Here is a 13656-nt window from a genome sequence, read left to right on the forward strand (position 1 = left end):
CGAGTTGCCTCGTAACGTAAGCGTACTAAACTGACTTCTCTCAGCGCCTGTTTATTTTAGCTGGAATTCTGAAAAATAGATTGTAGATAGTAAAAAATTAGATGGAATTCTGAAAAATAGATTGTAGATAGTAAAAAATTAGATTATGAAAAGATTTAGATGATTGATTAAAAAAAATTATGGACAGTTTAGTAAAATGGATTTTTACCATTAAAAAAATTGAAAAGAAAATCAAAATTTCAGATTATCACAATCTAATAAACAGATTATAAAAATTATAAAAATTTATCTGTTTATTTCAGCTTCGATTATAAAAAGCTGAAAACAACAGTCAAAGCTGAAACAAATCTGAGCCGATCACACTACGTAATAATCATGCACGGCCGGAGTCACTGACGACGATGCCCAGAACCCGTAGGGTACCCCTGTCAGTGAGAGAGACAGGTAGACGCTAAGACGAAGCCACGTAACCGTTGGTTGCTTCGTGTTGCTCCCTTCGGTTCGGCGTTAGAGCACGGGACGGGATTGCGAAACCCTCACGCCTCCGGAACCCCAGCGGCGCCCCCAATTCCGGAAGCGAATAACACACCGGGGGAATTCCACCCCGATCCGTACTCCATTGTCGCTCGCGATTGGCTCCAACCTTGCAGCTTCGTTCGTGTTGTCGGAGCTGGTTTGGCGGGAAGCCTCTCGCTCTCCTCGCGCTTCAGTTCGAGCAATTAATTGAGGGGGTTGGTTTGGTGTTCATCTTGTATTCTTGTACTGGGGAAGCCAGAATTGCTGGGGTCTTTTTTTCTTTTCCTCCGAGGGGCTGGAGTTTTCTTGGAGCAAATTACTCGTCTCCGACTCGCGGCAACCAATCTGGACTCCTCCAGTTTCCTGTCTCTTGTTCGATCGGTTTGCCTTCTGGTTTCCCCCAAAGTTGCGTAATTTCCTTGCAATTTGCTGAAATTGTCCATCTTTTCGGCTCGCGAAACAAAGCGCAAGCTGCTGAAGTTGTTATCTGTGCCAGTTTGAGTGGTGATTTTTGGGTGGTAAAATCTTGAAAAGGTTCAACCTTTTTGGTGCCTATGACGGTACTGGAGGATTTGATCCGGGCAATAGAGCTCTGGCTGCGGATTGCGAAGGAACAGGTGCCCTTGGTGGATCCCACACTTGACCCGGTGCTACTTGTTCCTGGTATTGCCGGCTCCATTCTTGAAGCTGTTGATGAGGCTGGAAACAAGGAAAGGGTGTGGGTGCGCATCCTTGCTGCGGAGCATGAGTTCCGAGACAAGCTCTGGTCCAAGTTTGATGCCTCCACTGGTATGAGCAAGGCTCTTCTCCATTAGTTTGCATGATATAGTTTAGGTTGAATGGGCTATGATAGTAATACATAAAATTCTAACGTTCTGAATTGTATTGACTTACTTATTTTACACAATTTGCAAAAATAAACAAAAAAATAATGTTCGAATGTTGAACAGACAAAAATGAAGGCACGCTTGCAAAAGTCACACGGCCTTCAGGAATCAATGGTTATAAAATAATATCTGGAAATTTAGCATCTTTTGTTTTTGGCTTGATAAGCAAAATTACAAGTTTAGGTCACCCCATCATGTTTTTGTTCCTTCAGTTAGTAAAATCTTTCCTGTTTCCATGTGATGTGATGTGAAGTTATTCGAATGGAGCAGGTAAAACTGTTTCTGTGAACGAGAAAACAAGCATTGTCGTCCCTGAGGATAGATATGGATTGTATGCCATTGACACATTAGATCCAGACATGGTAAGTCATTACTTCATTTATTTGGCTAAAGCTCTATTGTTGTTTTGCTAGTTTATTTAAGCTTCATGTCAAATAATAGCTTGTAGAAGTATATGTTTGTGATGTCTGCTTAACTTTTATCTCTTAGCTCATCGCCCTAACATCAATACATTATTTCCTGCTCAGTTCTTGTTAAAATGGTCATTTTATTGGTGATTTTCACTTTGCCTATTGTTGACCAAACAACAATTTGTTAGTGGTATCTGGGACTTTAAAGGCACTTGGATTTGAACTTGGAACTACGCCCTAACAAAGTGCATAAACGGCAGTGGGTACCTGATCTCATAATTTACTGCATTTTGAATTAAACAGATCATTGGCGATGACACTGTGTACTACTATCATGACATGATAGTGGAAATGATTAAATGGGGATATCAAGAGGGAAAAACGCTCTTTGGATTTGGTTATGATTTCCGCCAAAGTAACAGGTAAGTTATGCACTCTGTTCTTGTTTTATGTATATTACCTAGCTTGTGATCCTTTACTGATTGTTAAGTCATTATTTTCTCACTACGTGAACATAATTTCTGTCGCTTTACTCATATTTAATATTTTCCGTCCTTTTGACACCCTTCTTTTCTTCAGGCTTACAGAGACACTTGATAGATTTTCCAAAAAGCTGGAGTCGGTATACACAGCTTCTGGGGGGAAAAAGATCAATCTCGTTACTCATTCAATGGGAGGATTGCTTGTGAAATGTTTCGTATCTCTTCATAGTGATGTGAGTACTTCTTGATGTATTTTGGATCTTTTTAGATTTGCCATGTTCAGTATCTTGCGCGACCTGCAAGGCTACTCCTTTCTTGAATGATGTTGTTTCCCTTCTATAGGTATTTGGAAAATATGTTAAGAGTTGGATTGCAATTGCTGCACCATTCCAAGGTAATACTTGCTTCAGTATCATTTCACTTAATTTTATTCAATATAAAACACATTTGAAACGGTTATTTTGATATTCTATATTCCTATCGTGGAATTTTGATCATTAGTCCAACTGTCATGGAATATTTATCAACTTTTCAATCAGTTACCAAAAATTTTCACCTGTATATTAAGAGTATTGTAAGATTTTTACTAGGCAGGTATTCAATATTGTCTTGCCTTTTCACTAGTGATTCCTAGTAGTCAGATGATACATTTTTACCATTAAAAGATCACATTTTTATGTCTTCATTTCATGATTTTCCTTGCTCGACCTGTTACCTTAAATCGTGTCTGCTAGAAATCTGACATGACAAAGCAACCTGCTACTTGATCACAGGTGCCCCTGGGTACATAAATACTAGTCTGCTGAATGGAATATCTTTCGTTGAAGGATGGGAATCAATGTTCTTTATTTCCAGGTGGTGTATGCAGCAATTGGTATGCGTTTATATCCTATCCCTTCATCTCATCTTCTTCATATGTTCATGTGGACACCATGATTTTGCCTTTGAAAAGAAGGCTGAAAATAGTTGTTCTGCTTCAGCTGCTTGAGTGTCCATCAATCTATGAGTTGCTAGCGAACTCAAACTTCCACTGGAAAGACACACCGTTACTACAGATCTGGAGAGAGAAGTTGGATGACAATGGCAAGAAAAATGCCTTGTTAGAGTCATATGAGCCTGCTGAAGCAATGAAGATTATTGAAAAGGCTCTTTCCAAGCATGAGGTGAGTCATTCGCATTTCATAATCTGGTACATTTCAGCTTACATTGATGTTTTTTTCTGATAATTAAACTGTAATGGCAGATCATCTCTGATGGGATGCACATTCCCTTGCCCCTTAATTTGGATATATTGAACTGGGCAAAAGAGACTCATGATATATTATGCAGTGCAAAGCTTCCAGAATCAGTGAAGTTCTACAATGTTTACGGGATTGATTATGACACTCCACATACTGTTTGGTACTTTCCTATCTGAATACTTCTGATTTTTGTTTCAGTTTTGTTCATGTACCAAGAAGAATCTACATTGGCCCCAATGATATTAGGCGGGATGATGGGTTAATTGTTGTTCATAAATGGCTCAGTAAATAGGAGTGGTGGATGTGTCAGATTATAGCAAATTGGTTGTGTCAAAATACTTATATCACTATGATTGTAAACTTGTGTTTTTCTTTTATACTATAAAAGATGTCCCCAGGGCCCAAACATGCAGGTCTGAATTTAACTAGTAAAGGACCATGCGCTAAGGCATGATAAACACCATCTATGTGGGATGGCTACTTAGACAGGATATTTGTGTATTGGATGTACTAATAGCCATGTCTCTTGCAGCTATGGGAGTGAACACCATCCAGTTTCGAATCTCAGTCACCTCTTACACGCTCAGGTTAGTTCTTTCGCTAACTTTTGTTCCTGTATACCAACCATGTTCTGGCTTCCTGGAGCAGAAGAATCAATCCCCTTGATATTGTGTCTGAGCCATTTTTTTCTCAGGGAAAATATATCTATGTTGATGGCGACGGATCTGTTCCAGCAGAATCAGCGAAGGTCTGGTGATATTGGTGTTTTTATTTATTATTGAGAATTCGAAGTAAAACATTTATTGAGTGGTAATGTTAATTTTGCAGGCAGACGGACTCGATGCAGTGGCAAGAGTTGGGGTTGCTGCTGATCACCGTGGGATTGTCTGCAATCGCCATGTGTTTCGAATAGTTCAGCACTGGCTGCACGCAGGAGAACCTGACCCGTTCTACGATCCCCTCAACGACTACGTGATCCTCCCAACAGCTTTTGAGATCGAGAAGCATTGTGAGAAATTCGGGGATCTCACATCAGTTAGGGAGGATTGGGAGATCATCTCCCCCAGCGACGGCAAAACCATGAGGCCAGCCGAACTTCCTGCTATGGTCAGCATGCTATCCACAAGTCGTGAGGGCAAGGAGGGCGCTCTAGAAGAGGCGCAGGCTACCGTTGTCGTTCACCGAGAGAACAAAGGGCGGCAGCATGTGGAAGTTAGGGCTGTTGGAGTCAGCCATGGTGTGTAGGCATAGTGAAGTAGCTAAACCTGTAGCACATGCTGTAAAGTGGGTGTACATAAGGCCTGTCTAGGTAATACGTTTGCAGGACTGTAAATGTACTGCTTGTAAAATAAATGTTCTGAACTGAAAAATAAGCCGGTTGGATATGAACACAAAGAATAAAAGATCATGATCAAAATTTGATTGTGAATCTTTCGCGGGAAGGAATGGATTCAAACTTGCTCGTATCTATTGGTTGAAATGTTTGGAGTTTTTTAGCTTGTCTCAGTCGAGGCGAAAAGGCTTTGTTGTGTACTCAACTCTATACCGGATATGCGGATGCTTTGCTGGAGCCTTGCAGCATATTCTGCACTTAGCATTCTCTTTCTTAAGCCGTAAGAGTCAAATGTGTTGCAGAACAGTATTCAGAATATGCCATTTCTCCTCATGGATTTAGTCGTCTGACATTTGTCATGTTACCATGGTCTTTCTTTGCTTTGGACTCTTGCCATTTCGTCCAATCAACAACCAATTCTTTCTGGCATGATGTTAGGTGAAAGTAGACTCTTGGACCCAACTGGACATTGAAAATTCAAAACATTCATTATCTCGAATGTCTAAATCATGCATGCACATTCATCAAAGGCGGCGAGATTTACGTCTAAGCACCAAACCAAGCTCAACACATCGTCTTACAAATTGATCGGAATTTTTTTCACTACACAAAAACCAAAACACCAGGACTGACCACTAAAGTTGTAGATGAACGTAAACCATAATAAATTCATAACATCACACACGTCAAGGTGGAAACAAGGATCATGACTCAGAACAGCTCTGGACCATCTATTCGCCTGCCGGCAGGATCGATCTTGACGCAATCTCCTGATCGGGAACTCAGAAGCACATGTCGAGGACGCAGCAGCAGCACAGAACAGCCAAGCTGCAAGTCGGAAACAGGAACGCACACAGAGAGAGATCAGAGACGCTATTATTCAGGTTACGAAAATCAGAAGAAAGCGCGATGCGGGCGCGCGCATGAGATTGTTCGAGCAAGCATCCATGTGTGGAAATCTCATTACCATCCTTTCAAGCAGCCGTCGTTGCCGCCTTTCTGCGGTTCCTGCGGTGGCGGGTAGCCGGCGGCCATCGGAGGCGGCGCGCCGTAGGCCGGCGGCGGGTAGCCCTGCTGGCCCGGCGGAGGGTACGCCGTGCCCGGTGGCGGGTAGGCTGCAAAGCCAAAAACTCAAAGAGATCGGATCGAGAGTCGAGACGCGCGCAACAGTAAGCAGAAGTTTTCCCGCCAGAGCAAGAACCGAAGAGGAAACCAGCCATGGATGATTGATTGGTCAGTACCTGCAGTGCCGGGAGGAGGAGCCTGGTAGCTCATGGTCAGCAGCAACAACCCAAGGCGCTAGATCTGAGCCGCGAAAACAAGAGCAAGAGTGCAAGATGAGATGGAGAAAAGAATGCAGAGCTTGCTCTTTATAATAACGTTGGACGCGTAGTGAGTTGTAGGAGTATTACTTTGACGCGTAGTCCTAGGAGAAAAAAGAATACATTAAGCAGATAGCTTTGGATTATTCAAACGCCCGCCGGTCGAAGCTGCCTGCTGAATCAGCTGCTGCTTCGTGTTCGTCCGCCTTCCGAATAACGCGCTTTTTACGCGTCCAATAATGCGAGGGTACGGCGAGCATCGGTTTCCAGCGAATGCAACTCCGCGTGTGCACGCAGGTTTATTCCGGTCGTTTATTTCTCTCTCTCAGCGTTCATAGTTTGATTCTCCCTTACGAGTATTTTTTCACTTATCTTTTGATATGAATCTTAATATAAATAAATAGTTATAATAAATTATGCGTTTGAATGTTTTTATAGAATTTTCGTGTTCATCGGTTTCTGTTGGCAACAAGAAACGTCGGTTTCAGATCGGCTCAGCATGGCAGCAGTGCGTTACTCGTTATGCTTTTTCAGAGATAGCTGGGGTGCGAGCTACGAGCTGTAAGACGAAAATTTCATTAAGTATACTACGTTTGATTTATTAGAATGGTTTATTTATATTAAAATTTGTATTGAAGTATAAATAAAAAATTATAAATTATATATAAGAATTAATAGATGAATAAATATTTGATAAAAAAAAAACAGTCCAGTGCGTGCCCAATCGCATCTGCAGTTGCATTTCCCGAAGAGCTAAGACCGTCGTCCATCTGCTCCGGTCTGTTTGACCCGGCCGTAACTCCGCCTACTCCTCGTCAGCTTCACTCTGCATCGTTCTAAATCTTTCTGATGTCCTTCAGGTAGCTCAAATATAGTAGTACTAATTACTTCATCAATCAAGTGTTCAGAAAACTAGTGCAAGTAGATATACTTAGCCTCTAAGTATCCATCATGCACGCGGTTCCCATCGCTTTAATTTCGAGGGGCCTGTTTGGCTGTTTTCCATTTGGACGTTTGCTGCTCGTGCTGCTTCGGGTTCGTCGAGCATTTGTGTTTGACAGAGTTTTAACTTCAGAATTTATATTAGATCTAGAGTTTATAAATCCAAATAAAGTAGCTTAAACATTTATTTTCGTTTGTCTAATCGTAACTTTAATTTTAAAAATTTCTAAAGTTAGAAATATTTAGCTTTAAAAAATTATAAAGTTAGGACTCTGCGAGATACGTACTAATCGGCACAGACAACTTCCAAAGGAATCTGGTTCTCAGTTAGGTGAAGATTGGTGTTCGGCAACCAATTTTATATGGCATTTTCGACCAGACCAATACAATTCATGCTCTCCCAGCCGTCGACCAGACCAATACAATTCATGCTCTCCCAGCCGTCTCGCTCCTGGTCAAAACTGATGACCTACGCATCCTTTGACATTCAAAGCTTTGCCATGGCCTAAGATATATCGGCAAAAATCTAAAAACAGACAACAAAACGTCACTTTATTTGTTTAAATAGATAACATATCAACGTATTTATAAATCTAGCACTTATATTTGGTAAGTCAAATTTCAAAAACTAAATTTTGGTATCTAAGGCACCGAAAACGATAAGTCCGACTTGTATTTGGCAGCTAATTAGTTGAAAACGGCACTGTTCACCATATTCGGTGCCTTATATGCTGAAAACTCCCTGTATTCGGCACTTGATGTGTCGAATACGACCCGATGTGTTGTGGCCGTCGCATCGTGTCTCTGCTTTCAGTGCGTCTCGGTCACGTCGTGTCGCGTCAAGATGCTTGTGACGGTTTTAGGAAGTCCCGCACTTTCGTGTTTCGCTATAAGATAAGAGCGCGCTCATGAGGAGTAGCAGCAGCGCATGCACGAGCCGCAGCGTGAGAGTAGAGCAGAAGCACAAGCAAAAGAGCAGAGGAGAGGAGAGGAGAAGCAGCAATGCAGCGTCTGGAGAGGAGAGGAGAAGCAACCTGCGGTGAGGAGTAGCAACAGCGCGAGGAAAGGAGAAGTAGCCCGAGACGAGAAGGAGCAGCAACGCGAGATATAATAAGTACTTAAATTATATTTTTAATTAATACTTACAGCGACAATAGTAATTAGAGTAAGTAGATTGTTTAATGCACTTAATTACATTTGTTCAATTATTTTGTTAGTTTTAGTATGTGAATTTTGATTATTTGCTTAGTGAGTATAATAGTAATTAACGTGAATTTGTATAATAATAATTAGCGTGATGTTATGTAATAGTAGTTGCCTGACCTGTGTCACCGTGTTGCAAATGCAGATGTTGTTGACGGCCTACGCAGGTGCAAACTTTGTAAATAATTTGATCATGACAGGAGAACTTGTCTGATCTGACATTAAACTATCAGGCCACTATCGAATTGTACTGTATTATATTTATTACATTTTAGTTTATTCTTTGAAGCTACTCGCAGACATGATTTGTATTCTAAATTGTTATTCGTCTGTTATTTATATTACTTATTTTATAATATATCGTATGATGCTGACATCACAGATATTGTATTTTTATTTGAACAATGAAATTTGTTATTCACCTATTTATTGAACCATGAAGCTTATAATATATTCTAATTTATTGTTCACCTATTTCTTGAACTATGAAGCCTAAAATCATTGTCATGACTTATGGTGATCTTTTTGAGCTTTTTTAACAGCGATATGGTGAGAATCATAGAAGAAGTATGATTTTCACATGACAACAGGTATCACGTTTATATGTACTATTTTATTATCATGATAATTTACTACTAACTTAGTAACACATTAAAATAGGTTGCTAGTGAACTCTAGTTTACTTATAAAAACGTCTAGAACTTTTGAACTACTTTTATACTCCCAAATAAAATCAAAAATTAAATAAAAAATATAAACACACGTGTGCAACGACGGCTAGCTTTCTTCCTATACTTTCTGCCACCACCGTCCGTACGTATTCGGCATCTGAGGTGTTGAATAAGGCATTGTGTACGTATTCGGTACCTGAGATGCCAAATACAGTACACAATACCGTATTCGGCATCTCAGGTGCTGAAATCTGTCAGGCCCATCCTTTTTCGATGCCTCATGTTCCGTAATCGGGTTTTTGGTAAACGAGATACCGAACACACATGCTAAATTTACAAATATGTTAATATGTTATCTATTTTAATAAATAATTATCGTATGTTGTCTATTTTTAAATTTTGACCAGATATATCATATAAAAGATGAGTGCAGGTATTATTTCCCGTCACTTTTGCATTTGCAGACTTTCTTAAGTTTTCTTGCTCGGCTTTTTGCCTCGAAAGGGAGGAATTTGGTTCCTTAAGAATTCATGCCCTCCAGCCGTCACTTTTTGCTCGGGTTTCGAGGCTAGGCGTTTAGACCTAGTCTATTAGGTATATTAAAGGGCCAAAAATCAAAGTATGCAGCTACAGTATACGTGAGTACTAAGTAGGTGTATGTATGTATATATAAGCATACATATATGTATTCGTATATATATGTACACATAATTTTTTGCGAAATTCTAAAGAAACAGAGAAAGGAATAATAGTTATATTGATAAATCAGTTGAAATAATCTAAAATGCATAGAAAAATATCTAAAACTCAAAAAAATATGAAACAAATTTATTTAGGTTCGTATTACTGTCGTCTACATGTTAAAATTATGTGCATGCATAAAAGTACCACTGTTTTTTCCGTAATTAGATAAATGTGTTAAATATTGATAAATTCATAAATAAATATTAAGATATCTAAAAATGATGAATCTAATTTTTTTAGTCTTCTTTTGTCATGCTTTGTGAAAAAATAGGTGCCATGTAGGCGCATCAATCCGCCTAATACATAAGTTATTTGTCCAGGTGCTAAGGGCTGGGCTAGCATATCTTCCTCTTTCAAGAACCCGCGCTAGTCAGTACGCGTTGTTACATCTGCGCTGCCCACGTTCGAGTCTATTCAGCATTGGTTCTCATCAATTTTACAGTAGAAATTTCTCCTACTATATTTTCCTTTAAAAAAAGGTCCGCAGATCGCAGAGGCCAATGTGATATATGCATAGTGAGTGAGATGTCGATGAGTGGCATGATCATTTCTCAACTTTTATAATTTATGCGGTTGACGGTGATCTTACTGTGCATCATGGCTAATTGAATCCATGAGTTCCAGTTAAAAAATACACTCTTTTATTTAGCCAACTGGATGCTGAGAAATCAACATACACCCGTACATACACACTAAAATCATTCAGAGTCAGCAAAAGACACAAAAATTGCAGCAATAACAGTAGCCAAATCAAATTAAATTCTTAGAAGCAACATATCATCATACAAAGTTGCCCGGGCATTCTTCACGACACATGAACTCCATAACCCACGATTAGCGACTACTAACACGACAGAAACAAATTAAAGAACATTTTTTGGCTGAAGGAACAAAGATAAGGGTTCATGAACAGCTCTGCACCATCGAACTGTCCTGCCTGGTCGATGCTGACAGAAGGGATCCCCTCACCAAGGCTCAGAGGCACATGTCCAGCAGGCAGCAGCAGCAGACAGCAGCCAAACTGCAAATCAGAGATCGTCAGCGAGAGACCTGATCAATCAACCGATGAATCCACAGGTTGAAGAAGCATAAGCGATTCAAGCAAGCGTGAATGCGTGATGCATGCGCGGGTGCATGAGATCTTTTCCGTAGCATGAGTGGAATCTTACTTACCATCCTTTCAAGAAGCCGTTGCTTCCCTGTTTCTCTGGCGGCGGCGGTGGCTGCGGGTAGCCGGCGGCCATCGGAGGCGGGGCGCCGTAGGCCTGCGGAGGGTAGTAGGCCTGCTGGCCCGGAGGAGGGTACGCCGTGCCCGGTGGCGGGTACGCTGCAAGGTCAAACACGTTCACCACGAGAGAGATCAGAGAAGCTCGCGTACGGGCAGTACCATGAGAATAACTGGAACCATTAGAAGAAGAAGAAAAAAAAAACTCAAGAGATCGATATGATTACCCATCCATCATGCATGCATGATCTGCAAGCATAGATCATGCTCATGCTAGCCTGCGAAATCTCTACGAAATGAGCTGATGAATCTCGAGAGAGAACCTCTTATGATCGATCTCTTGCACACAGAAATTAAGGCACTGACAAACATATGTTTTGTTTGATAACTCAGAGCTACCAAGTACTAACAAATTAATCACAAGAAATTTCCCGGGCAAATATATACATAGCATGCAGGAGCCAAGGAGATCGACAAGGCACGGCCTGATTACCTGCAGCTTCGGGAGGAGGAGCTCTCATGTTCACTAGCAGTCGTTGCTCCAAAGATGTAGACGCCAACAACCGGGGAAGCGAACTTGGCACTCTAGCGCCCTCTGCTATACCTTTGAACTGAAATGCTGATGATAAGCAAGAGGCAATATATAATGCAAGATGGGACGACCTGATCGATGGAGATAAGATGGAGCTCGTCGTTATAACGTTGGGCGTCGAGTTGTAAATCACACCACTGGTATGGTAGGTGGTACTTGTATACTATATTACATGTACTTAGAACTAGCAACACAAGTAGATAATTTCTTAGGCGCGTCGTCGTGTTTGAAGAAACTAGAGAGCACATGCGGACAAGCAACTCCTACTCCACATGATCGAGCACATGGCTGCTTAATCACTAATCAGCTTCAGCCCTTTCGGGGGGAAAAAACTAATCAAATTCTTCCTAGCGATCGTCGATTTTCCCTTCCTCTTCGCGCTGTGTTCGGTTGAGCTTCTTCTGATTTAAATTTTCTAGCAAAATTGATTATTTAAGAAAAGTGATTATGTAGTTGAAAGTGATTTTTTAAATAAATTTTATAGAGAAAATAATTTTATGAGGAAAGTAAATCAAGTAAGTTGATTTTTCAATTTCCAGCATTTAGTTTATTTTAAGAAATAACTCCCTGAGAATCTTTCAAGAAGCTAAAGATACAAACTACTATTTAACAGAGCTCCTACTGATTTCATTCTAAAAATTAATATGATAACTATATTAAACAGATCATTTATATTTATATAGAACCGCTAGGTAGTTACAGTATTACATAGGAAAAGAATGGGGGCTATTCCTCCATTCCAAACGCTCACTTCGACTTCCTTTTCTCTGTTTCTAGATTCCTACAATTTTTCGCATTCATGCACGCGGCCATTTTGTGCTTTGGGCGGACAAACGAGTACGTTTTTTCCCTTTGCATCTACATTAGGGAGGTTATGCCTCGGATTCTTCAACCACCGACTTTACAAAATACTCCATGATTAACTTGGACTAACTCCACTAGTGTCCTTAAAACACTGTGCATAGCTTGGTAATAGTGATACGACCAGGTATGCAACAGCTTATAGGTACTCTAGTGCTATAGTGACAAGAGAAAGGGTTGATGTACTCATATTTAGAGTACTCTTTCCTTCCTTTACAAATGGTATGGTGAGGTGAGGATTGGTCCTATCCAGATCCCAGCGTTTCTGTTCTAGCTCAGTCCTCAAGATTGATGATCGATGTCATGTCACCTAGGTGGTTCGGACCACATGGGGGCGCCGGTGCATGATCCAGAAAATTAACCGCAACTTGGTCTCTGTTTAAGGACTTGACTTTTGGAAGCGCCATCGATCAGCGATTCAGCGTATGCTTGATATATAGAACTGCAAAATCCCTTCGATGGTACACAAATTTTGTCGTGGATAGTACTTCTCCTCGGTAACATCTCTACTATGGGCAGAGGCGGGGTTGTCGTGGATAGTACTTCTCCTTGATAACATCATCTAAGAAAACATCTCTACAATCTATTATATCTGCCCGTAGCATCTCTATTATTCTTTTATTTTCCTTTTGATTCCTAGTTCTTTTTCTTGCGTGAGTTTGGCTCATTTTAGGACATGTACATTTGTAAAGATGCTTAAATATGCCACATCATCAAGCATTGGTACAAGAGTCTTAACCTACAATGGGAACATCTATTATGCAGATGCTTATATAGTTTGTTGGAACATCTATTATGTAGTATATGCTTATATAGTTTGTTAAGGCTAAGAGCCCACTTAAGCACCCGTAATCCCCCAACGCACTAAAGTCTCCTACCAAAAACTTTTTACCGGCTTTTGTCCCTTCCACAGAAATCACTCGTTCATCAGTCCATCCAAGCCCAATCTATCAATCGAGCTCTGTAAGTCGCAGATATGGTCGAGCCTCCGGGATTCATCCTCACTAGCCCGTTGTGGCAGTCCATTTTGAACCTCGGCTCCGGCGGCGGCGGCGGCGGCGGCCTCGTGAAGCTAGCAGTATACAAGGTTGAGCCACCGAGATCTCTCCTTCATGGCTCGTAGCGACTACGACCTCTACAGTGACCATGGAGGCAGCACGCGTTCAAAGTTACGTGAGCTTCTACGGTTCCTCAATGCGATATCTCATTCACTTCGCCTGGTCCGAT

General features: G+C 40.9%; 3 protein-coding genes across 3 annotated transcripts; 1 reads left to right on the forward strand and 2 right to left on the reverse strand.

The window, feature by feature from the left end:
- Positions 1–488: 488 nt before the first annotated feature.
- Positions 489–4978, forward strand: LOC133887905 (lecithin-cholesterol acyltransferase-like 4). The gene is made up of 11 exons (XM_062327921.1): positions 489–1305; positions 1674–1765; positions 2117–2235; positions 2393–2528; positions 2638–2689; positions 3069–3169; positions 3276–3458; positions 3539–3696; positions 4069–4123; positions 4231–4284; positions 4365–4978. The coding sequence occupies exons 1-11, from the start codon at positions 1071–1073 to the stop codon at positions 4779–4781; spliced, it is 1602 nt and encodes a 533-aa protein (XP_062183905.1). The 5' UTR covers positions 489–1070; the 3' UTR covers positions 4782–4978.
- A 360-nt stretch (positions 4979–5338) lies between these two features.
- LOC133887906 (cysteine-rich and transmembrane domain-containing protein WIH2-like) lies at positions 5339–6269 on the reverse strand. The gene is made up of 3 exons (XM_062327922.1): positions 6111–6269; positions 5837–5984; positions 5339–5697 (listed from the first exon to the last, which is right to left on the reverse strand). Exons 1-3 carry the CDS (start codon positions 6142–6144, stop codon positions 5652–5654), a joined length of 228 nt encoding a protein of 75 aa, XP_062183906.1. The 5' UTR covers positions 6145–6269; the 3' UTR covers positions 5339–5651.
- Positions 6270–10478: 4209 nt separating this feature from the next.
- On the reverse strand, positions 10479–11788 carry LOC133888836 (cysteine-rich and transmembrane domain-containing protein WIH2-like). Its single transcript, XM_062329210.1, has 3 exons — positions 11470–11788; positions 10925–11078; positions 10479–10772 (listed from the first exon to the last, which is right to left on the reverse strand). Exons 1-3 carry the CDS (start codon positions 11495–11497, stop codon positions 10727–10729), a joined length of 228 nt encoding a protein of 75 aa, XP_062185194.1. The 5' UTR covers positions 11498–11788; the 3' UTR covers positions 10479–10726.
- Between the last annotated feature and the right edge of the window lie 1868 nt (positions 11789–13656).

Source organism: Phragmites australis, chromosome 13, assembly GCF_958298935.1.
Source record: "Phragmites australis chromosome 13, lpPhrAust1.1, whole genome shotgun sequence".
In the NCBI taxonomy this organism is placed as follows: Eukaryota; Viridiplantae; Streptophyta; class Magnoliopsida; order Poales; family Poaceae; genus Phragmites; species Phragmites australis.

What these genes read in the sequence shown, in the direction of transcription:
- LOC133887905 (XM_062327921.1), top strand. Translation starts at nt 1,071, where the DNA reads ATGACGGTACTGGAGGATTTGATCCGGGCAATAGAGCTCTGGCTGCGG. An exon ending in AGGCTCTTTCCAAGCATGAG is followed by an intron (nt 3,459 to 3,538) that starts GTGAGTCATTCG and finishes CTGTAATGGCAG; the next exon opens with ATCATCTCTGATGGGATGCA. An exon ending in TTCCAGCAGAATCAGCGAAG is followed by an intron (nt 4,285 to 4,364) that starts GTCTGGTGATAT and finishes TTAATTTTGCAG; the next exon opens with GCAGACGGACTCGATGCAGT.
- LOC133887906 (XM_062327922.1), bottom strand. Translation starts at nt 6,144, where the DNA reads ATGAGCTACCAGGCTCCTCCTCCCGGCACTGCAG. An exon ending in TCCTCCTCCCGGCACTGCAG is followed by an intron (nt 5,985 to 6,110) that starts GTACTGACCAAT and finishes TTGGCTTTGCAG; the next exon opens with CCTACCCGCCACCGGGCACG. An exon ending in GACGGCTGCTTGAAAGGATG is followed by an intron (nt 5,698 to 5,836) that starts GTAATGAGATTT and finishes TCCGACTTGCAG; the next exon opens with CTTGGCTGTTCTGTGCTGCT.
- LOC133888836 (XM_062329210.1), bottom strand. Translation starts at nt 11,497, where the DNA reads ATGAGAGCTCCTCCTCCCGAAGCTGCAG. An exon ending in TCCTCCTCCCGAAGCTGCAG is followed by an intron (nt 11,079 to 11,469) that starts GTAATCAGGCCG and finishes TTGACCTTGCAG; the next exon opens with CGTACCCGCCACCGGGCACG. An exon ending in AACGGCTTCTTGAAAGGATG is followed by an intron (nt 10,773 to 10,924) that starts GTAAGTAAGATT and finishes TCTGATTTGCAG; the next exon opens with TTTGGCTGCTGTCTGCTGCT.